The sequence below is a fragment of the Macaca fascicularis genome, chromosome 2 (assembly GCF_037993035.2).
Source record: "Macaca fascicularis isolate 582-1 chromosome 2, T2T-MFA8v1.1".
Classification (NCBI taxonomy): Eukaryota; Metazoa; Chordata; class Mammalia; order Primates; family Cercopithecidae; genus Macaca; species Macaca fascicularis.
Window position 1 is genome coordinate 173,962,277 of NC_088376.1, and position 22,578 is coordinate 173,984,854.

At 39.4% G+C, this 22,578-nt stretch overlaps 1 protein-coding gene across 1 annotated transcript in view; it reads left to right on the forward strand.

Moving 5' to 3' along the window:
* Window positions 1-8,074: 8,074 nt before the first annotated feature.
* MORC1 (MORC family CW-type zinc finger 1) overlaps window positions 8,075-22,578 on the forward strand; it is a 149,663-nt gene continuing 135,159 nt past the window's right edge. Inside the window, exons 1-6 of the mRNA XM_074033711.1 lie at window positions 8,075-8,393; window positions 11,220-11,288; window positions 14,828-14,918; window positions 15,868-15,976; window positions 20,287-20,446; window positions 21,825-21,930. Of these exons, the coding sequence (XP_073889812.1) occupies window positions 8,075-8,393; window positions 11,220-11,288; window positions 14,828-14,918; window positions 15,868-15,976; window positions 20,287-20,446; window positions 21,825-21,930 (854 nt within the window). The remainder of the gene's footprint in view (window positions 8,394-11,219; window positions 11,289-14,827; window positions 14,919-15,867; window positions 15,977-20,286; window positions 20,447-21,824; window positions 21,931-22,578) is intronic.

Genomic DNA, 22,578 nt, shown 5'->3' on the forward strand with positions numbered 1-22,578 from the left:
TTTTGTAACAATAACATTTTAGTACTTTTTTTTGTTAATTACAAAATTTAAAGCTTACTGGACTCAAGAGACTTTTAATCAGCCTCTGTGTTTGAAACTCCAAAATATGGGGATATATTCTGTGTGTGTGTGTGTGTGTGTGTGTGTGTGTGTGTGTATGTGTGTGTGTTTTAAAAATACATTTTAAGCTAAAGTGTTGTCCTGTGTCCTGAGGTGTTTGGAGACTCCGAGACATTGCAGATGATGCTTTCTTTTGTATAGAAGAGCAGATGTGTTTTTGATAAATGAGGCTCTCTTGCTTCTGTTACCTGTTTACTGAATATAGAAAGAAAATTGCATACTGAATATTCCCTTAATGCTGTGATAAGGTTGCTGATTGAAATATCTGCATCAGGAAATTAGAAGCAAGCTTGGGAGCCTTAAGCTAGTGTGATTCCACCCTCAGATAACTATGCAACCTCCAAAATGTTGTAAATACTGAAGGCTGACTGGAGCATTATGTTACCGAGGACTTGGCATTGGAGGGTACAGGAGAGAGTGACCTGAGGCCATTTTTGGGGTTATTTAAGGAGCAGGCTTCAGCAGAAAGATTCCCCAGAAAAATACAGATTGGTGAGGCACGCAAGGGCTTCCTGCCAATTCCTTTGCCTGCAGATGGAGCCTTATGGCCTTTTAGTAGGCAAGGATTTTGATCAGTATTCTTCAGAAATATTTTGTCTTTAAGTAATACAATTTTAATGAAAAATCCTCGGGGGAAAAAACTCACTTGAAAACATGCTTATAAAGTAATATTAAAAGGTCAAAGTTTATTTCAGTGATAGACACTAACACCCTTAAGTTTTTATTTTATTAGAAGTGGACAGGATATTTTGGCAAAAGTGTTTTTAACCCCGGCTTCATAATGGAGGGTATCTAGTTCCAAATCTTGACCGTGCTGAGAGAGTTGTTTCTAGAGTAACTTCTTAATTCATTAGATGTCTGGAACTGGAGAACGTTTGTCTGCAAGTATCTTAAAGCTTTTACATTGATTACACACCTGGTTTAACTTTTTGTTTTCTCTTTGTTTCTTCATCAGCACCACTCACAGTTTCCTTTTTGGAGCACTGGCTGAATTGCTGGACAATGCAAGGTAAGGTTCAGCTGTGAACAACACTTATTGAGGGAATTTCATGACCAAACTCTTGTCTAGTTACATGGAAAGATAAAAAGATCATGTCATGTTTTCCCATCTGGAATGTTTTGTGACTTGATTTCCTACAAAATCAAGGTATTCTAGGGAAAAGCATCGTTGAGAGAAAGAATTATTCACCTTTATTTAATTTTTATTTATGATCAAACTTGAAGTCTGTTTTTATGTTAATAACCATTTAATAGTACATATTCATTTAGATATTTTTGAATTGTATGTCAGTGTATACTTGTCTTGAGAATTTACACATGGATTTGGGCATTTATTGAAGTCTGCATTGAAGCAAATTGTATGGTTAAGAAAATAGCTGACTTGTTGATCTCTTACTATGTATCAGACATACATAAACACTTTATATATGAGCATTATGTCATGCATCCTTACATCTACACTCTGAGATGGGAGTTAATATCCTAGTTCTACATATGTGGAAATTGATGCATAGAGAGATTAGATAATTTATTCAAAGTCACATAATTCATATTTGGCAGAGCTGGCATTCAAATTTTGGCTGTCTGGCTGCAGAACCTCACTACCACATTTTACTGTCTCCAATAAAGGTATTAATGATTAAGGAACCCCTTAGACAATTTAAGTTCTACTCAGTAGTGTATTTGTGGGAGCTTGTGAGGGGATAATTTTTTTTAAGTTAAATTGAATAAAGCATTTGACATGTTTTATATTGGTATTCCCTATAACAGAAGATTTTTCCTACTTTTTCCTTAGAAAGCAAAATCCATCCAGGAGGTAATATGCAGTTGTTAGATCAAGGTTCTCAGTAGAAGCTTAAATTCCCTGCCATTGGTTGATAACAGTATTTTAGCTTTTTTGTATTTGTTTCCCGTTTTTTGCCTTAGATGGGAGATGCCCCGTCTGAGAGTGTGACCACAAAGTGTAGTCAATTAACTAGCCATCCAGAATTTCCTGCCCTGCACTAGGTGGAAAGTCGTCATCTCCTCCTTTTAGGAAACTCTGTCTGTTGAGCTAGTGGAATCATAAAAAGGGAGGGAAGCGGAGAAAAAGAATAAAGTCTGTTGTTCAGAGCCATGAGCTCAGCTTGGAAGGAGCTAATAAGGATGAAGCCAAGACAGATGAACACTTCTGATTAGTTTCCCTAAAGGAGCTTAGGGTTGCTACTGTTTCTTCTGCTCAAAGCTTGGAAGCAAGGCTCTTCCTATGTCATCGGTCCTGCCTCCTACTGAATGGCCCACTTTCAGCAACTTGACATCTGAAAGTCTGAAAGAACACATTTGTCGATTTTTCCAACTGTCTTTTCTCCTTTGAAGTTGTTTATTTCAGTCATTCAACAAAGGAGGACAAGTAAAATCAGAACGTAGAAGAAGTAGAACAATGGAAACGGTTTCTTAGTAGAGGGTGATTGGGAAAGAAAGATTGACTTCAGACATGTGATCCATCAACCGATTCTTAGAGCAGCATTTGTAAGCTGGCAGCCCCTTGACCAGGTCCAGCCTGTCTTATGTGTGTTTGGCTCATAGTGAAAGTTTGCACAGTGTTTATAAAGAAAAGGAAGGGAGAAAAAAGGAATTATTTATAAGGTTTAAGATATTGGAGATACCAAATAAAAACTTTGGGCCCTCCACCTTCCTTGAAAGATTAGGAGAAGTAGCAATCTCAAGGCCACATTCCTCCACGGGATCAGGGGCTGGAGGTGAGTAGCAGGTGCTCTCGTGGGACCAGCCTGTGCCTTCAGCTTTGCCTCCAGTTTTCCCCTGTGGACAACCTCAACCCTTCAGTCCCTCGTTCTTCATGGACGTTTGAGTTTTCCACCACTGCTTAGATGCTAGTGTTTGACATCAGAAGAAGCTATTTAGCAGACTTAAGGTACTCGGTTGGTCTTATGAAGGAGAGTCCCCATGTTACTCTAAGAAACTCTTTTATATCATTGTATTCATTATTTTAATGATTTCCTGTAGTTTTAAAAATTAGAACTGAAAGATATTAAAAGAATATTGTAGAGAGAGGAGAAGAATATGTGGTGATATAGGAAGGATTTGTTAGGGCCCGCTTCCTCATACAAGAGCTCTTCAGAGAGGAAGTGTCCTGGGCTAAAGAACAATGATTATTATAAAATGTCTTTATGATAAAGGTGAATTATTTTATGCCTTTATCTGTGGAAGTGCTGCATAAAAAACCTCTCTTTAAAAACTTCCATTTCAATACATTGGCATTTATTAAGCATTTATTGTGTACATGGTACTTTGTGTAATGCATGATTATATAATGGAGATATTGATACCTATGTGTTACGGAACTATGGTAAGGATTGGAAGAGAATTTTCAAAAATACATCATTCAGTGCTTACTTGATACATGGGAGGTGCTCAAGAAATGGCAGTGGTGACTCCAGAGTGCCTATATAGGGAGGACTGAGAAGCAGCAATTGGCTAGAGGAAGGAGCTATATGGGACTAACTTCTAGGCCTGTGGAGCACGAGCAGTGTACCTACTCAGATTTGTTTGGGGTAGTTTTGGGTTTAGAACTGATGGAACTTTTGAGAGACGCTCAGGTTTCCCCACCTGAGTTACGTAGTTGCTGTTGTTGCACTGAGCTTCCTTTTAGACTCCTCCCTGCCTTAACTTACCTTCTTACTCATCAGCTAAGTCTTCCTTGCCTATGTCTTCTTCCTTTCTGTCACATCCTCGGTATTGAAGCCGGAGTCTTCTGGCCCTTTCTCCTTTCCTATTAAAAGTTTTACTTTTAAAAATAATTGTAAAAAAATACAAAAAAAAAATCTGTGAATTTTAGAAAATGGAGATTTTTTTTTTTTTTTTTTTTTAAATCTTCATAACCTAGAAGAGAGGTCAGCATCCTTTTCTGTAAAAGACCAGATGGTCAGTATTTTCACCTCTGTGGAATATGGGGTCTCCTTTGAAACTACTCAACTCGGCCATTGTAGTGCTGAGGCAACTTTAGATACTATGTAATGAATGGACATGATTGTGTTCCAATAACACTTTATTTACAAGCAGTTGATGGGCCATTTTGGTCCATGGCTGTAGTTTTCCAATCTCTAACATAGAGAAAACTCCTATTAGCATTTTGGTTTCTTTCCTCCCATGTATGTTCTTTAAAATGTCTTCTTATAGTATACTATTGCCTAGTAATTTGATTTTTCTTTATTTTGGAACTCAAATATGAAAAACATTCCATGACTTCTGGATTATTTGCCAGCCAGCTTTTTTTGTTGTTTTTTTAAAAAAATTATATCCATTTTGTTAGTTTTTTTGTGTAATTTCCACTAAATTCCATCTCTTCTTTCACATTTCTGAACTGCAGTCTTTTTCATATTCTCAAATTATGACTAATCGTAGGTCTTATGATATAATAGCACAGTGAAACATGTTAGAAATTGATTTTGAAGCAGTTTAAGTGGATTTTTGTATTGCTTGATATCTGACAGTAGGTTATACCTTATGTAAGCAATCCATTTTATCTTGAAGCAATAATATGTTTATATTGTTTCCAGAGATGCAGGGGCTGAAAGGCTTGATGTCTTTTCAGGTGAGCAGATTTGCTTTTTTCTTTTATATTCTTCTGATGGAAAGCCTGTAGTTATTTGCTTGTATTTCATTTCATGAGATAAAACCACATTCTATAGCATTTTAATGTAATCTAAGTGCTTTGTGGGTACAGTGACCCTGTGGGGAGCCAGGGTGAGGAAAGTATACTCTGAGAGTCAAATTGTGTGCAGCAGGACCCATTTGCAAAATTAGGTCTTCCAGAGTTTTGTGAATGTATCAGAGTGATTTGGAACACTCAATTCGCCTGCCATGAGAAACAGTTTTATTTTTAAAAAGCATACTAAGTTAGTGGTTATTCATAATTAAGCATACATCATTCCCAACTGATTAGTTTTAAAGTGTGTACGTGAATGTGCGGTATGAGGGCTAGAAAATCTGTTTTCTTTGCTGACTTTATTCGTAGTCATCCAGTATTTTTGCACTCATTAGTTATCTCATTAGACTATGATGCTAATGAAGTTAGGTTCTGTGATCCAGCTCTGTAGTTAACACTACCTAGAGAAATGCCCAGGTAGTCGCGCTGCATCCCTATCACTTTTCTGTCAGCTGTTCTGCAATATTGGCTACTGGTCACGGGTGAGAGGATATGCTCCATGATCTAAATCCATATCTCTGTTTAAAAAGCACCTCAGTTAACTGAGTGTTCTGAGCCAGAGGAGTGCTTATGCTTCATGAGGAAGATAGACGTGGACCTCTTGAGATAACTGAGGAAACAATAAATGACGCTCTTCATTTCCTTCTCCTCTCCAGGTCCTGAAAAACTTGAGAAATAAAAAAAGAGTCAGCCTTTATTGCTGATAAATGTTAGGCTGGAGTATGTAGCTTAATGTGAGAGAGCAAATGGACTTGCAGATCAGACCCCGGAATCACGCAGACTCACCCGCCCAGTGGAGTTGGGCTTCCTCTGAAACTTGTCTGCCCTGGGACAAGGGGTCAGGACTCATGCTGTCTGCAGGCAGCTTTCTCCCAGGAGGAAAATGCAGGGTGCGAACTGAGCCTCCCAGTTTATTCTTCCCTAAGTGACCAGTAGGTGAGTGAGCTCACCTCCACAGGGAAAAAGTGAGTGAAGGCACAGAATAGGGCCTTTCTAGTGAGAAAAAGTCATCTTCCCTTCCATATCCAATTATGTAGAGTAAACTAGGATGAACACTCTTGCCTAGGAGAGGCTCAAAGTATGGTGGGAACACAGAGAAAGAAGAAATTATGCCTCCTATTAAGGGGCTAGAGCTTGAAATATGGATGTGATTTTTGTCAGATACTCCAGGAAGAAAAGAATATTCCTGTCTAGATAATAATTATGAGAAAACAAATGGATGTAGGCTAGTTCACAGATTCATTAATTTATTCAGTAATAATTTATTGTCTACTATTGTAGGTGCTGGGGATAGTGCACTGAGCAAAATGTTGAGGTCTGTGTTCCCCTGGAACATGTATCCTAATGGGGAGAGAGAGATACAGCACAGAAATGAACAAATACATAGTGTACCAGGCAACGATAAGTGCTAAAAGGGAAAAACATAAAGCAGGATAAGAAAACAGAGAGCCATGGAAGGGGTATACAGTTTTTCATTGGGTGGTCTAAGAAGGTTTCTTTAAATAGCTAACGTACCAGCAAAGACCGGAATGATGTGAGGGAGGGAGCCACACAGATACCTGGTGAAGAAGCCCTCAGGGAACAATGCTGAGGCTCGCTTGACTCACACTGAGTGTCAGAACCAAATGAATGAGCGTCTTCAATACCATACTAAGGTTTTTTCTGCAGTCAGTGGACCACTGAAGAACTTTGAGCAGTGTCAGTTTTCTAAGTAGACATGTGCTCTTTTCTTTTTTCAAAGAAGGATACTCATTCCAGAAATACCTTACAAGAGAGTCTGGAGAAGTATGAAAGCAAGGATAGCAGGGAGATATGGCTATGGGAATTACCTAGGCAAGATTTCATGAGAATTTTAATAGGGCAATAGTACTAGCAATGGAGGAGGAGGAACAGATGTAAGCTGCATTTCCTTCAGAGCACACACACAATTGATGCAGGGATGAGAAGACTTATCCATAGTCACAAAACACAACAAATGTAATCAGAATCCATGCATTATATTTTTTGGAGTTTGTGACTGGAGACCTAAGTACTCAGCATCATCATAAACAAACAAAATAAGATCTTGACCAAGTTGAGATTAAAGTGGCACTTCTTCTTCTTCTTCTTTTTTTTTTTTTTGAAATGGTGTCTCACTCTGTTGCCCAGGGAGTGCAGTGGCACCATCTCGGCTCATTGCAACCTCCGCTTCCCAGGTTCAAGCAATTCTCCTGCCTCAGCCTTTCGAGTAGCTGGGATTACAGGCCCACACCCGGCCAGTTTGTGTATTTTTAGTAGAGATGGGGTTTCATCATGTTGGCCAGGCTGGTCTCAAACTCTTGACCTCAAGTGATTCCCTCTGCCTCAGCCTCCCAGAGTGCTGGGTTTACAGGCGTGAGCCACCACGCCTGGCTTGGCTGGCACTTACTTCTTTTTTGTGTTTATGTATATTTGGCAAAAAACTGAACTTATAGTTCAGTTTGGCTTAAAATTACCTATTCATGTTTTTATTGATTTACCTATTCATTTTTTATTGAGGCAAGCCATCATATGGCTATCAATCTGGCAAACTGATTTTCTTAAAAAAAATGGATAAAAAAGGCAGGGACAATGCTTATGCATCAATACATAGAATTATTCTGGGGATACAAAGTTAATCTAAGATTGGACTAGTTTTCAAATTATTTACTGTGGTCTTGAATTCTTGTCAATCTTAAATTTCTGTCAAGTAATTTGAAGGCTATAAAATTCAAATGAAATATGTTTCACTATGGTGTTTTATACGTTTGTGTGTATTAGTTCCAGTAAACATGGATATACATTCAGTACTTTTTTTTAGTGCTTACTAAATGCTGGGCACTGGGCTAGGTGCTGGGTTTACTCTCTTAAGGAACTGGCATTTTAGTGTGGAGCCCATGAAAAATGCAGTATGTAGCTGTACTTTGGTGGGTAGAGGGCCCATAGCTTTCCTCATATCTCCGAGGGTACTGTGTTCCAAAAAAGTGTAGGAACCATTGGTCCAAAAGACAAACAGATATATGAACAGGTATTTTAATATACTACAAAGGTGGGAAAACAGAGATAAAGGCGACATTAATTATGGGCACTAATGACATGGAAGGATTAGGAAAGGCTTCCTAAAAGAAGTCTGATACGAACTAACTGAAAGAGAAAATAGGCATTCACCTGGTGAGTGAAGCATGGAAAGGGTGGAAGGGCATTATGTGCAGCAACTGGAATATGGAGACAATGTAGAAAAAAATGTTTGAGATGTTAAAGATTTGTTCAAGGGGAGTATTTGTGCAGGAGTGGAAGGTGGCAGTATGGGCAGTATGGGCAGGTGAGGGGAAGACAAGAAATGAGCTTGGAGAGTTATCCAGAGGGCCAGGTCATGGAGGACAAACAGGATTTATTACGTGGTTGGATTTTATCCTGAGAGCAGTGGGAAGCCATGGAGAGGTTTTAAGCAGGAGAGCAGTGAAATACACAACTGATGGAAGACTGGCTGCACCCTATGACTGCAGGGAGAGCAAGAAGTTAGGGAGCTGTTGTGATCCAGAAAAGAGATGGTGGTTTCCTGAACCAGACAGTATACTGGGGATAGAGAAAGTGGTCAAATGGGAATCATTAAGGCAGTGAAATCGAGAGGACCAGATAGTTGCCCATGTGTGGGAAGAGGAGATGGAGAACATGATGATGATCCTGAGGTTTTGATTTGGACAACTGAAGCTTAGGGGCAGGGTGATGCCATTTACTGAACAGGAGACAAGAAGGAGGAGAAAGTCTAACATGGGAGGAGGTGTCTGTTTTGTTTTGGACATACGTAATTAACAGGTGATAAAATATACCTGAAATTCATAGTTTTAAGGAATTGAAATAAACAAGGCCAGGTTTCAGAGTGGATAATGGGGAGTATTAAATTTTGAGGCTGTACTTGCTTGTCTCCAATTCCTAATATGGATTTACAAAAAAGGGAAGTACTGTAGTATATGTCTGCTAGGAATCTTTGGTCTTTCCCAGCCATTTACTGAAGGAATACCCTTCTTTCTGCAAGCTCCTTTCAGGAGAAATATTTACAAAGAAGTGCAAATCAGCTGTGGCGGCTGTGCAGAGCTGCCTGAGGCTAAACCTGGTTTCCAGTCAGGTGGTTCCCAATCCTGGATGAACATTAGAATAATCGAGGGAGATTTTACAAGAAAATACCAATTTCTGAACCCTATCCAAGACCAATTACATTAGAATATCTCTAGTTGATTTCAATGTGCAACCAAGATTGAGAGCTACTGCCTTATGCAGAGAACTCAGCAGAGTTGGATTCCCCTCATTGAACAGTGACGAAATATCAGCCTCAGAGGGAGGACTAAACAGAACAAATACCTTAAAGGGGGAGAGGAGGAATGTCCTGACACGGAAGTTGAGGTAAGCAGACCAGAGGACTAGGTAGAGAGAAGGAACTGGGAAAATGAAATGGTAGGCCAGATCCTAAACGTTTATAGACAAAGAAGTAAATTAGAGAGAGAAGGGGGAATTAGAAGTGGGCATATCACCATGAAATTATAAACCCAGAAAGATTAAGTACGTTTTATAAGTATGTATTCATGGGCTATCTTGAAACTTATTCACTTTTTAAAATATTAATTCTAGGTGGCCTTTTTTTTTTTTTTGGAGACAGGGTCTCTCTCTGTTGCCCAGGCTGGAGTGCAGTGGCGTGATCAAAGCTCACTGCAAACTTGAAGTATAGGCTCAAGTGATCCTCCTGTTCTCGCCTCCCGAGTAGCCAAGACTACAGGCATGTGCCACCATGCCTGGCTATTTTTTTTGAGATGGAGTCTCGCCCTGTCACCCAGGCTGGAGTACAGTGGTGCGATCTTGGCTCACTGCAACCTCTGCCTCCCGGGTTCAAGTGATTCTCCTGCCTCAGCCTCCAGAGTAGCTGGGACTACAGGCACGTGCCACCATCCCCAGCTAATTTTTATATTTTTAGTAGAGACGGGGTTTCACCATGTTGGCCAGGATGGTCTCAATCTCTTGACCTTGTGATCCGCCCACCTCGGCCTCCCAAAATGCTGGGATTACAGGCATGAGCCACTGTGCCCAGCCTATTTTTTTTTTATTTTTAATTTTTAGTGGCCATAAGGTCTCACTATGTTGGCCAGGCTGGTCTTGAACTCCTGGGCTCAAGCCATCCTCCGTCCTTGGCCTCCCAAAGTGCTGGGATTGCAGGCGTGAGCTGCCACATCCAGTCTCTAAGTGACTTTTGAACAGAGAAGTTGACTTAATAAATGTGCTGGAAATGAATCTATGGGGATAGAAAGCATATCAGTGATTGCTTGAGGGTAAGGTGAAGGTGATGGGACAGGAAAGAGTCCTAAGGGAGGGTTTACAAAGGGTCAGAAGGAAACATTTGAGGTGTGGATATGTTCGCTGCTGTGATTGTGGTTATGATTTCATGCATGTGTGTGTTAAAATTTGTCAAATTGTGTACTTGAAACATGTGCAGTTTATTATGCATAAATTATTCCTTTATAACACTGTCATTTAAGAAAGAGAAATGTCCTAGAACTCATATGTCCAACTACTGAAATTATTTTCAGGGCCAGTTTACAAACTGGGCACTAAAATTAGTCTCATTAGTTTTAGTTGCACCTTTAACTTTATTTATTTATTTATTTTAGAGTCCAAGTCTTACTACCTTGGGCAGGCTGGTTTTGAGCCCCCGGCCTCAAGTGATCCTCTTGCCTTGGCCTCCCAAAGTTCTGGGATTACAGGCATGAGTCACCACACCCAGCCTACCTCCAACATTTTTGTAAACCAAAGATTATATTGTGTCATTTAATGATATCTTTAAATCATCAAAATTGATTTCAAATAACAGCCATTTTCAAAGATTAAATGCATCTTCAAGAGGCAAATATTTGTTCCCATGAAGAAACACTCACAAATGGCTCTTATGGGAATTAACTACTTAGAAGGGAGCCTGATGGATTTAATAAGAATGGCCTAGATTTATTTTATAATTGTGCCTTGGTGGAAGGGCACAAAGGTTGGTCAGTTTGAGCGAAGGATCCTGGGGTCACTTCACCATCTACCTTTTTCCCTCCCCACAGAGAGGAAATGCCTGACATTTAAAGGACTAGTCCAGTTCCAGAGCAGAACATGTCCTGCTGTATACATAATTTTTTCACATGTAGATGTTTTATGTTAATTTAAAGCCTTTATGTTGCATGATTGTTTTTTTCCCTGCAGTTTCTTGTGAAGCTGTAGCCAAGACTCCACTCTGGGCTCCGTCTTTGTGCCATAACTCTGTCACTCTGTGGCAGCATTGGAGGAAGACGAGTCATTATTCTAGCAGCATGACTTTCTGACTAACAAATTAGCCCGGTATTTATTAGTAATAACTGCTTTTTTCTTACAGTGGATAATGAAAACCTGCAGGGGGGCTTCATGTTGTGTTTCCTGGATGATGGATGTGGCATGAGCCCTGGTAAGTTAATTATCTAGATACCTAACTGGCTGTTAAAGGAAACAGTCTGAAAACCTACAAAATAAATAAAAATCAATTGAGCTATCTATGCAAAAACAGGTATGGAGCTATTAAGGGAAATAAGCCCCAGACTTTTTGTTGAACTTTTTAAGTATCCCAGCTGGCAGAGTAAATCTATTGTAACCATCTTAACCAAGACAAAAAGTAAATGTATGTAAATATTGTCAGAAAAATGAAAGGCAAATGTTACTGATTGTAGGAAATAAGCATCTGGGAATGAATGGAAAACAAATAGTCACTGAATGAACTCTGAGATTGTTTTTAGCTCACCCTTTAGGTATTGCTTGGGAGATCCCCAGGCCGTTTCCTGTGCCTTTAGGCTATTTTTAATTTTGCTTACCCTTGAGGTAGAGGTTACCTCTCCTTGCTTTTAGCCTTGTTTTTTCCTCTGCATTTTGGAAAATTTAGTTGCTTCAAATGAATGTTCCCATCATAAGGAATACATCTACAATATATTTCATGACTTATCTTTGTGTATTCAAGGTTAGCACAAAGCTAGCGCGTTGTGGGCACACAGTGTCTGTGTGCTGTGAAATTGAAATGTGATTCCATCTGAGGGCGTTGGGCTGTTTTAGATTTATTGTTTTCCTGAAATCTTTAAACACGGTGTGTTCCACAAACTAGGGTTTTTGACCACTAGATTTTAAAAATGGTGAGAGTTTTCAAGTAATATGGAACTGCCGTGGTCTGTTCCACAACCGAGGAAAGGATGCGTCAATATGCTCAGATATTGATTTGCTGTTAGAAGCTGAGAATATGAGACATGGCAAATGTGTGATTTCGGCTCTGAAGTTTCCCCTTGGTCTGAATAGTTGAAGAGTATTTATTAGCAAGTTTAGAAAGACTATTTCACTCAGTTTTGTTTTGACTTCGGATAATTTTGATTTTTCCAGGTCATTTTGATTAAAAGTATTCTTGGTCTTTTAGTGTTTAACTAAAGGAGAAGGAAGAGTTTGTAACAACAACAACAACAACAAAAACCCGTGCTGAAAAAAGTGATTTTTCTCTTCTAGCCTGAATGTTAAGTTCCTGTTTTTGAATTCCTAAAATAAATGACAGAATATATGTGATATATTCTAAGGGAATTCCTTATGAAAAGAAGCAACTCTTTTTATATGGGTCATGAAAAAAATGTTAGAAACACAGACAAATGATGAATATTCAGACCTTCAGAAGGAACTCACACTTCAGTTACATAGTAGCATCAAGTAGTAATAAAGTAGAAGGAAGATGACTAAAAGTAGAATCTATCCCTTGTTCAAAGGGAGCTACATCAATCTGGACCCATAGAAAATGACTACAGTACTTTCTGGGTTTTTAAAAAATTATTTAGTCTTGCCCCTTTATAGTCCATTCCCCACACAGCATCCTGAGTGATTTTCTTTCTTTTAATGTACATTTTATCATATTATTTTCCTGTTGAAAACCCTCAGTGGTTTTCTATTACTTAATACAATTTGTACTCTCAGCATCTCTTCCAAGGGCCTTACATTATTTGGCTCTATGCATCTCTTTGGCCTTTTCTTGTTCTTCCCACTTCCTCGCTTAGAACATTCCACCCACACATGGCTGGCCCCTGATCATTTGAATCCATCTCATGTTAACTATCTGGCAGTGGGCTTCCCTGATCATTCTGTTTGCAGGCCACATTCCTGTTAATTCTCTATCCCTTTATCCTGGTTTTGTTTTCTTCACTTAATACTCTCAGTCAGAAATGATCTTGTTTATTAGTTTACTTTCAGTCTGTTTCTCCTACCACAACATAATGTTGTCCAAGGCAGGAGCCATGCCTGGCCTGTTCAGTGGTTTATTCACATGCTCAGAACCTGGTAACCATGCATGTGAGTTCATGTAGTGTGTAATGAACACATAGGATTTGGTTCAGAGCTATACTATGTCTGTATCAAGACTTACAACTTTGGGTTATAATCCTAGCTGTACCGTCTATCAGCTCTGTGACCTTGGGCAGGTTTTTAAAACTCCTTAGACTTACATTTGCTCATCTGTGACATGCAGGTCATAATAATAATAATACTTTTCTTGTTTTGTTATAAATATTAAATAAGCTGTGCATGTAAGTTTACAACGTAGTACCTAGCACATACTAAACAATCAATAAGAACTAGCTAATATTGTCATTATGGATATCCTCACCTAATGCCTAACCCCTCATAGGAACACATCATAGAAGGTCCAGTTAGTTTCAGAGAAGCAGAGTGTATGGTGGCTTCTACACACCTCATACCATGTGCCACTGAACTATAGCATGTCTGTACCCAGACTGACACAGGGTCCTCAGGACAGTTCTTCAGCATGTATTCAGGTAGGCCAACAAGAAGAACATTCTTGGTCCTGGAGGTTGCTATTAATATATTCTGGAGTCCAAAGGATTACTGTGTAGAATTCCAGAACACGTGGAGAGGTCAGGAGAATGACTTGGAACGTCCGAAATGATTAGCCTTCTTTCCCAGGTGGTATCAGAGCAGAGGCCATCCTGCCCCTCTTAGTCTCACACGGGCCTGGTTAAGGGTTAAATTTGTGGGGAAATTACTAGTGGTACAAATAATTACAACACTTATAATTTGGTAACACCCACCGAGTGCCAAGTTTTGTGTTCAGGATTTCACAAATACGTCATCTCATTTAATTTGTTTCATTTATCTTCATCAGCAACGCTGTGATATAAGTATTAAGTAGTTCCCTCTTCCAGAACATGGAAATTAAGGCTCAGACTTTTTTTTTTATTATTATTATTATACTTTAAGTTCTAGGGTACATGTGCATAACGTGCAGGTTTGTTACATATGTATACTTGTGCCATGTTGGCGTGCTGCACCCATCAACTCGTCAGCACCCATCACCTCGTCATTCATGGGGAGGGGGGAGGGGGGAGGGGAGAGGGATTGCATAAGGCTCAGACTTTTAAACTCTACCTAAGGCCACATGGTTAGGTCTGTCTCATCTCTTTCAGTATACAGTTGTTTCTCGGTATCTGTAGGATGTTGATTCCAGGACCTTTCTAGGATACCAAAAGCTGTGGAAAGAAAATGGCACGGTATTTCCATATAACCTATATGCATCCTCCTGTATACTTTAAATCTTCTCCAGATTCCTTATAATACCCAATGCAGTGTAAATGCTGTTAAATAGTTGTTAAACTTTATTGTTTAGAGAATAATGACCAAAAAAAAAAAAAAAAGTCTGTACATGGTCAGTCCAGATGCAACTTATTTTTTTCTGAATATTTTCAGTCCGAGAGTAGTTGAGTCCGTGAACTCAACAGTACCTTGGGCTGACTGTAATACCATTAGGACCCTTGTCAGAGACTATGCATCCTGATGAAAATCCTTGTGTCTGGGCTGACCCGAGAGCTAGGGATTTGCCCTGATGTTCTGAGGAATGTGAGATCCTGACAACTGGGCCTCAGGCCAGTGTCAAAGAGTCTTCCTAACCACCTTAAAAGTCACTGTCAATTACAGAGGAAGCTTCAGACATCATTTACTTTGGACGATCCAAAAAACGGCTGTCAACCTTGAAGTTCATAGGGCAATACGGCAATGGTCTTAAAAGGTGAGAATCTTTTTTTCCCTTAAAACATGTATTATTGATACTGGGAACACTGTTTATAAAGCAGTTTACACAGAATGATGCAGGCATGTAAAGCTTTAAAAAGAATATAAACTTGAGGCAGGGGTGACCTACTTTGTGTTATAATCTCCATATACAAAACTGACTTTTTTTTTTTGAGACAGATTCTCACTCTGTCACCCAGGCTGGAGTGCAGTGGCATGATCTCGGCTCACTGCAACCTCCACTTCCCTGGTTTAAGCGATTCTCCTGCCTCAGCCTACTGAGCAGCTGGGACTACAGGCGTGAGCCACCATGCCCAGCTTATTTTTGTATTTTTGTAGAGACAGGGTTTCACCATGTTGGCCAGGCTGGTCTCGAACTCCTGACCTCAAGTAATCAGCCCGTCTCAGCCTCCCAAAGTGCTGGGATTACAGGCATGAGTCACCATGCCCAGCCCGTAACTGACTTTTATCTTTACAGCATTTTAAGTTAATTCTCCCAAATAATAAGATAAATCCTCTTTCAGAGATCCCTGAAGCAGTACCCCTGGACTTTAGGGCTTTGTTGCATCTCTATGTTCTGTTGTTTCTCAAAGCATATTTTAACCTAGGTGCTGTGTCTGCAGCTCATTTTTTTAGCGTGCTGCATTGAAAGTTGAGGACATGAGGCTCACTTGTACGGCTCCTGCCTGAGACAGATGATTGTTCTTTCAAGCCCTGAATGGACCCTTTCCCCAGCAGCCAAATCGCAAGCGAAAGTGTGGAGCTGGCTTAGTTCAAATTCTTCTGCTTTACTTTGAAAAAAAAGAAATTATACCCTCTCGATGACGGGTCAGCAGAACAGTGTTGGAAAGAACATCCTATTACAGTACACAGTGGTAACAGCCTACCTGTTTCTTCCTTTTTAGTATTTGAGATGTAAAACATGATGTTCTTCATTTTCAATACAGTGGGTCCATGAGAATTGGAAAAGACTTTATTCTTTTTACGAAGAAGGAAGAAACGATGACCTGTGTGTTTTTTTCTCAGACGTTCTGTGAAGAAGAAAGTCTTAGTGAGGTAAGAGTTGAGGTTTTCCTTCTGTTCCCATAGCAATGATGTTGCTTTCATTTACTCTCTCAGGAGGTGAAATCTTGTCGTGGGTTCTTTCTGATATGATTTAGAAACTTAGGAATATGTTTGGGAAATGGAGAGAAGGTATCAAGACGTTCTGGGGACATCAAAGGCCTGTCCTCTTAACCCTTTCCTGAGAACTTCATTTTCATTATCCATGTGCTCAAATCTCCCAAAAGAAGAGGCTCCCTTAGACATGATGAGCTTTTTAGAAGAAACCTGAAAAATCTTTCCAACATATGGGCCGTAAATGGATTATCATTTTAAAAATAAATAAAATATTGGAGTCAAAGACTTGGAATACAAAATGTAAAGAAATTGAATGCAAAGTAGACTTAAAACTGTAACTCTGGTGACCATAATTTCAACTCCATTTGCTGATCCAGAGGCATTTGCTGCCCCTGGATCCATTTGCAGAACCAGTGCCTGAGTTTTATTAGTATGACTATCAGTTATAATTCAGTACAACAAATACGTGTTGAGGAACTGCTCTCTGCCTGGTACTGGATAGACTCTATGAAGGTAGAAAAGAAGCAGAAGATCATGTGGCCATCTAAGAGTCTTCAGCTTTATCACAAAATAAGGTAGACGCATATGAATTGGATAAAAAAGTGAGGGTATTTAAAAAGAATGCTCCTCAATGAGTCTGTGTGGCTGCTGTTACCAGATTATCAAAAGCAATGATATGGATGGAGAGATTAGAGGGCCTCGAGTGGCCAATGAGGGTTTTATGGAGAGAGGACAACTTGCAGCTGGATAAGCTGGTACTGGACAGTAATGGCCCCAACAAGTCTCAGACCTGGAGATGCATATGGAGTTGGGATGGATGGTGTAGGACTATGAGACTGCCAGTGGGTGGGCCTGGGTGACAGGAGCAGTCTGCAGGTAAAAAGGAGTAAGCCGTGTGGGAACCTGACATGAGAAAAAGTGATGCTTTAAGCATTTATGTTGCATGTTATGTGTGTAAAGGGCATGGAAGATTGGGCTAACCCTTATTTATAGCTTTCTTAAAATGGGCCATTCCCTTTTTTTTAAAAAAAAACTAACAACAGCAACCACTTCCCGTTTCTACTTCCACAGAGACAACCTCTTGCAACAATATTAACAAGTTCTAGCTGGGCATGGTGGAGTGCATCTGTAGTCCCCGCTACTTGGGAGGCTGAAGAGGGAGGATCACTTGAGCTCAGTAGTTTGATCCCAGCCTGAGCAACATAGTGAGATCCTGTCTCAAAAAAATAAAAATAAGTGGCCTATTCTTTTGATATTTACCCGCGTATCTCTAAATAGCATGCTTGTATTGCTACTTCCTGATTTTATCTAGGCATTATCTATTAACCTCCCACTATAAGAGAGGATTTACCTACCTTTTTCTCTGCTTCTATCATATAATCACAGTCTTATCATCCCCCACCCTCAACATAGGTTTATTGTAATTTTAGTTATGACAGTATTCAGTATTTACTTTATAAGGCTTTTTAAACACTGTTCAACTTATACCAAGTCATTGACTATTATTTTTCCTTTTCATGTACAACTATTTCCCCTAAGATTAATAATTGACTTCTTAGTTTTTTATGTGTATTACTATCACTGAATATTTGCTTGGTTTTCTGTGTTCACATCACTCTGTTAACCCCAGTCTCAAAGTGCTGTCCTCTCAGTTCCATTGTCCTGATAAAGTCTGCTTGGGGCTTTCTCCTGTGCTACAGCTCACACTCCTGCTTCCATGGCGGTGTTCAGCTGCCATCCTGGGATCGCCCTTGCCATCGTCTTGGTGATTCCCTTCCCCTCTCTTCTGTGTCATCTCTGAGATCCTAGATACCATGTCTTCTTCCGTAGCTTGCTCTCTCTTCTTGGTACAGCATGTTCTCCAGTGACTTCGTGAGCAAGGGAACATAGAGGGCAAAATATCTGGAGACCTCATATGCATTAAAAGGTTTTTATTCTACCCTAACACTTAATGGTAGTTGGGCTTGATATTATTTCTAGGTTGGAATTTATTTTCCTTCAGGGTTTCAAAGGTTTTGCTTCATTATCTAATTTCTAGTGTTGTTATTGAGAAGTCTCAAGCCATTTAATTACTTAATCTTATATGTGACCCATTCTTTTTTTTGTTTTTTGTTTTTTTGTGTGTTTGTTTTTTGCCTTTACTCTTTGAAGGTCAAAAGAATCTTCTTTGTCCCAGTATGCTGATTTCAATATCTTGCCTTTGCGTGGCCTATTTACATCAATTGTGCTGGTCACTTGTTGGGTCTTTTTGATTTGGAAACTCATATTCTTCAATTCCGGGATAATAATTTCTCGCAATAACTGATGATTTTCTTTTATTCATATTCTCTTTTCTGTCCTTTTGTAACTCCTTTTTTTTAGCTATTGTATTCTGGAAATGGTTCTCTAATTTTCTTAGCCTTTCTTTCCTGTTTTCTGAGTTTTATATTTTTGTTTTATTTTCTGGGAGATGTTCTAATGTTTATTTTTGAACCCTTTTGTTACCAGAAAGGGGTCTGATCCAGCCCCAAGAGAGAGTTCTTGGACCTTGTGCAAGAAAGAATTCAAGGCGAGTTCATGGAGTGCAGTGAAAGCAAGTTTATTAAGAAAAAAGTAAAGAAATAAGAGAATGACTACTCCATAGGCAGAACAGTGGCCTGGGCTGCTCAACTGGGTATACTAATAGTTACTTCTTGATTATATGTGCTAAACAAGGGGTTAATTACTCATGAGTTTTCCAGGAATGGGGTGAGCAATTCCAGGAACTGAGGTTTCCTCCCATTTGTAGACCATATAGGGCAACTTCCTGACGTTCCCATGGCTCTTGTAAACTGTCGTGGCACTGGTGGGAATGCCTGTTAGCATGCTGATACATTATAATTAGCAAATAATGAGCAGTGAGGATGACCAGAGGTCACCATCTTGGTTCTGGCGGGATTTGGCCAGCTTCTTAGTGAATCTGGGTCAGCAGGGTCTTTGTGATCTGTATCTTGTGCCCACCTCCTATCCCATCCTGTGACTTAAGAATGCCTAAAATGGAAATGCAGCCCGGTAGGACTCAGCCTTATTTGACACAGCCCCTGTTCAAGATGGAGTCATTCTGATTCAAATGCCTCTGGTACTTTCACTGAATTTCTTTCTGTAATCATATTCTTAATTTCCAAGAAGTCTTTCTTATTCGCTGAATGTTTCTTTTTCAAGGATATCTCATTCTTGTTTCATGAATACAGTATTCTCTGTTATAACTCTGAAGATATTAACAGTAATTGATTTTTGCCCTGTTGAAATTTTCATCTTCTTTTTATGGTTTCTGTTTTCACTGAGTTGCTTTGTTTATAATTGTTTGTTCTCTATTATCATATTAGAGGCTTTTCTTAGATGGCCATTACTCCTGAATACTTTAAAGATTAGTCCAATAAGATGCTGAGTGCGAGCTCTGAGAGTGTGAGTGGGGCCTGGCTGCTGTGACTGTCACAATCATGTGATCTAACCGAGCTTTTTTTTATTGGGGAATCCTTAATGTAACTGTCTTTGCGTCTTTCCTTCTGGGTTGATCAGATTTTTCGAGAAAGACTCCTAGTCTTCTGCCTCCAGGCCTACCTGTCAGCTTCTGGGAGACAAATGGGAGATGAGATCTGAGGTTCTCAGCATCTGCGAAGTGTACTTTCATTCAGTCTATCTAATCTCAGTAAGGTGCCCCCAACAGCAGTGCCTGGTATGTCTTCCAGTCTAGAAATCCATTGTTCTACTCTTTCCAGAGAATAAATATCCAGACCCTGGGGGTTGAGGAGGAGCCAGATGGGGATGTAGATGCTACTTCTAGTTCTCCTCTTCCGCTACCCCAACTCTAGAGTTAACTCCTCCCATCAGTCCCTGAGCATTTCAGCGCAGGAATTCTGAATTGCAAATCAGGCTGGCTCTTCTTTCTGGCTTGGGTTTTAGATTGCTTTTCTTGTGTGTGCTGTCATCTGCTTTTCAACTTTTAAAATGCTGATTCTGTTGTTTCCTCTGCCATTCTACCCTTCAAGAGGGAGTTGAAGTACACTCCATCTGTTCCCATATTCCACAATGGAGTATTTTAAAATACAATCCTGTCTATACACATTTGTTATGTGTCTCTTATACGACTAGATTATAGGAGGAAAATGAACTTTTAACTCAAGTGTTTTGTAATTTGTCTAGATGAAGAGTGGAATGAAATAGATAAGACAAAAGAATAATGTTTTTTGTGTATTTTATAATAAATTGATGTGTTTTTTTTTTAATAGGTTGTAGTTCCAATGCCCTCATGGTTAATAAGAACCAGAGAATCTGTCACAGATGATCCCCAGAAATTTGCAATGGAATTATCTATAATTTACAAATACTCACCATTTAAAACTGAAGCAGAATTGATGCAGCAGTTTGATGTGATCTATGGAAAATGTGGTAAGATCATCAAAACTCTGACAATTTGAGGGAAGTATTTGTTTTCAGTGTCTTATCAAAGACACTGTACATACGTTTTCTTTTTTTTTGTTCTTATAATCTCATGTGGATTCACACTGGGGACAGTCATTTATTTTATCCATGTGAGCTTTGTCTTAAGAGCATCCAAACATAAATTATTGTAAATCCCTGACCCTGGGAGAAGGATGTGTACTTGCATGAACTTGGTGAAACTGGGTGAGAAGAGGATGATACAGGCTATGACCACAGGGACTCCACAGTCTCTGCACTAGATAGCAAAGTTAGGAGACACTTATTGCATCGTTTGAGATAGGGTGGTAACAGGTATGTAAGAGAGTTAGCAACTTAGGAAGTAATGAATTCATGTCTCTGTGGCAAAGAGTTAGCAAAAGCATTGCAGACATTCTTCTCCAGATTAACGGATCTTTTCCCTCATTCTTTCCACTTCCACCAACTTTCTGTTCAACATGTCGAATGCACTGTGTCTACTGACACAGTTGATCCAGGATTTAGACACAGACATTTAGGCTTGAAAGCCCATGTTCTTAGCTCCTATGCTATTCTCCCTTGTGTTTAAAACTACCAAAAAGTATAGTTAGTTGTCCTCTTAATTTCTCTGATGATCCTGTTTGACTTTGTATCATAATCAACTGGAAATAATTTGGACTTTTTCTGTGAACCGTGCCTTGGAGCAGGGGTCAGCAAATTATGGTCTCGGGTCAAATGTGGCCCCCTACCTGTTCTTGTAAATCAAGTTTTATTGGAACGCAACCACACTCATTCATTTATGTATTATCCGTTGCTGTTTTCATGCTTCAATGGCAGAGCTACATTGTGAATAGTTGCAACAGAGACCGTATGGCCTGCAAAGCCTGAAATATTTACTGTCTGGCCCTTTGCGGAAAAAATTTACTAACACCTGCTATAGTGTGTGAAAACAATACTTCTTATTTGTACAATATTTAAAAACCCTTCTTTGTTTTTATATGTGTTAAATTTAGTACTACCAATGAGAGCTTTACCTATAACACAAGCTTGGCTCATGCTCTTAACAAATTTCATAATGCAAATTATGAAAAAAGTGCCAAAGTTTAAAAATCCACATTGAAAGACTTGTAATGAATTGAATAGTAATAAGAGGCACCATACTGTAGAAACTCAGCACTCTTTGGCAGGGAGTGGAACTTGCTATAAGACATATCTTGGTTTAGCCAAAGACTTAGCCAAACATACTATTTCCTGAAGTACAAAAGAAAATTTTATAACAGATTCAGTTCCATAGATGAGATGATAGCACAATGACTAGCACTTAGTGTATTTAAAATACTGACAAGCCAAACATCTATTTTTCTACCAGGTACTTTGCTGGTTATTTATAACTTGAAGCTTCTGCTTAATGGAGAACCAGAGTTGGATGTTAAAACTGACAAAGAGGATATACTGATGGCTGGAGCTCTGGAGGAGTATGTGTGTGTTTGACAGAACGTTTTTCAACAATGGTGGTGAGCTAGAGTTAGGAGCCCTGTGTCCTAGCTCCAGGTCTGAGGTCGCTGGGCTTTAGCCCTGGGACAGTTCATCTTATCCTAGTTACCGATAAAGTTGGGCTAGACCAGTGGTTTCCAAACTTCAAGCCTCAGAGTGACCTGGGATGTTTCTTGAGAAGTACAGGATCTGGGGCCTCATTTTGACCTACTAAGTCAGAATGTCCAGATATCAAGCCGAGGAATCAGTCTTTTTCAAATGTTCCCCAGGTGATTCAGAGGTGCCAGCATGTTTAGAGACCACTGGAGTATAAGACTTCTAAAGCGTTCTAATACCTTGACTCCTAATTTATAGATATTAAGACTGAAAAAAACCTGCAGAGTTTATTACTCATTACAGATCATTAAAAATGGACAGACATCAGGAGAGTGTGAAGCAAAAAGGAATATGACCAAATGGCAATTTTATCGTTATTTTCTGCATTAAAAAGTGTGGAGAAAGAATGAAATAGTGACAAAAGCTAGGTTTCTCTAAAATAACATTTTTACTTAAGACTTAGCTTGAGCCTGCAGTTTTTTAGTCTCAGAACACTGCAGCTAGAAGAGATTGTAAAGGTAATTTAATCCAGG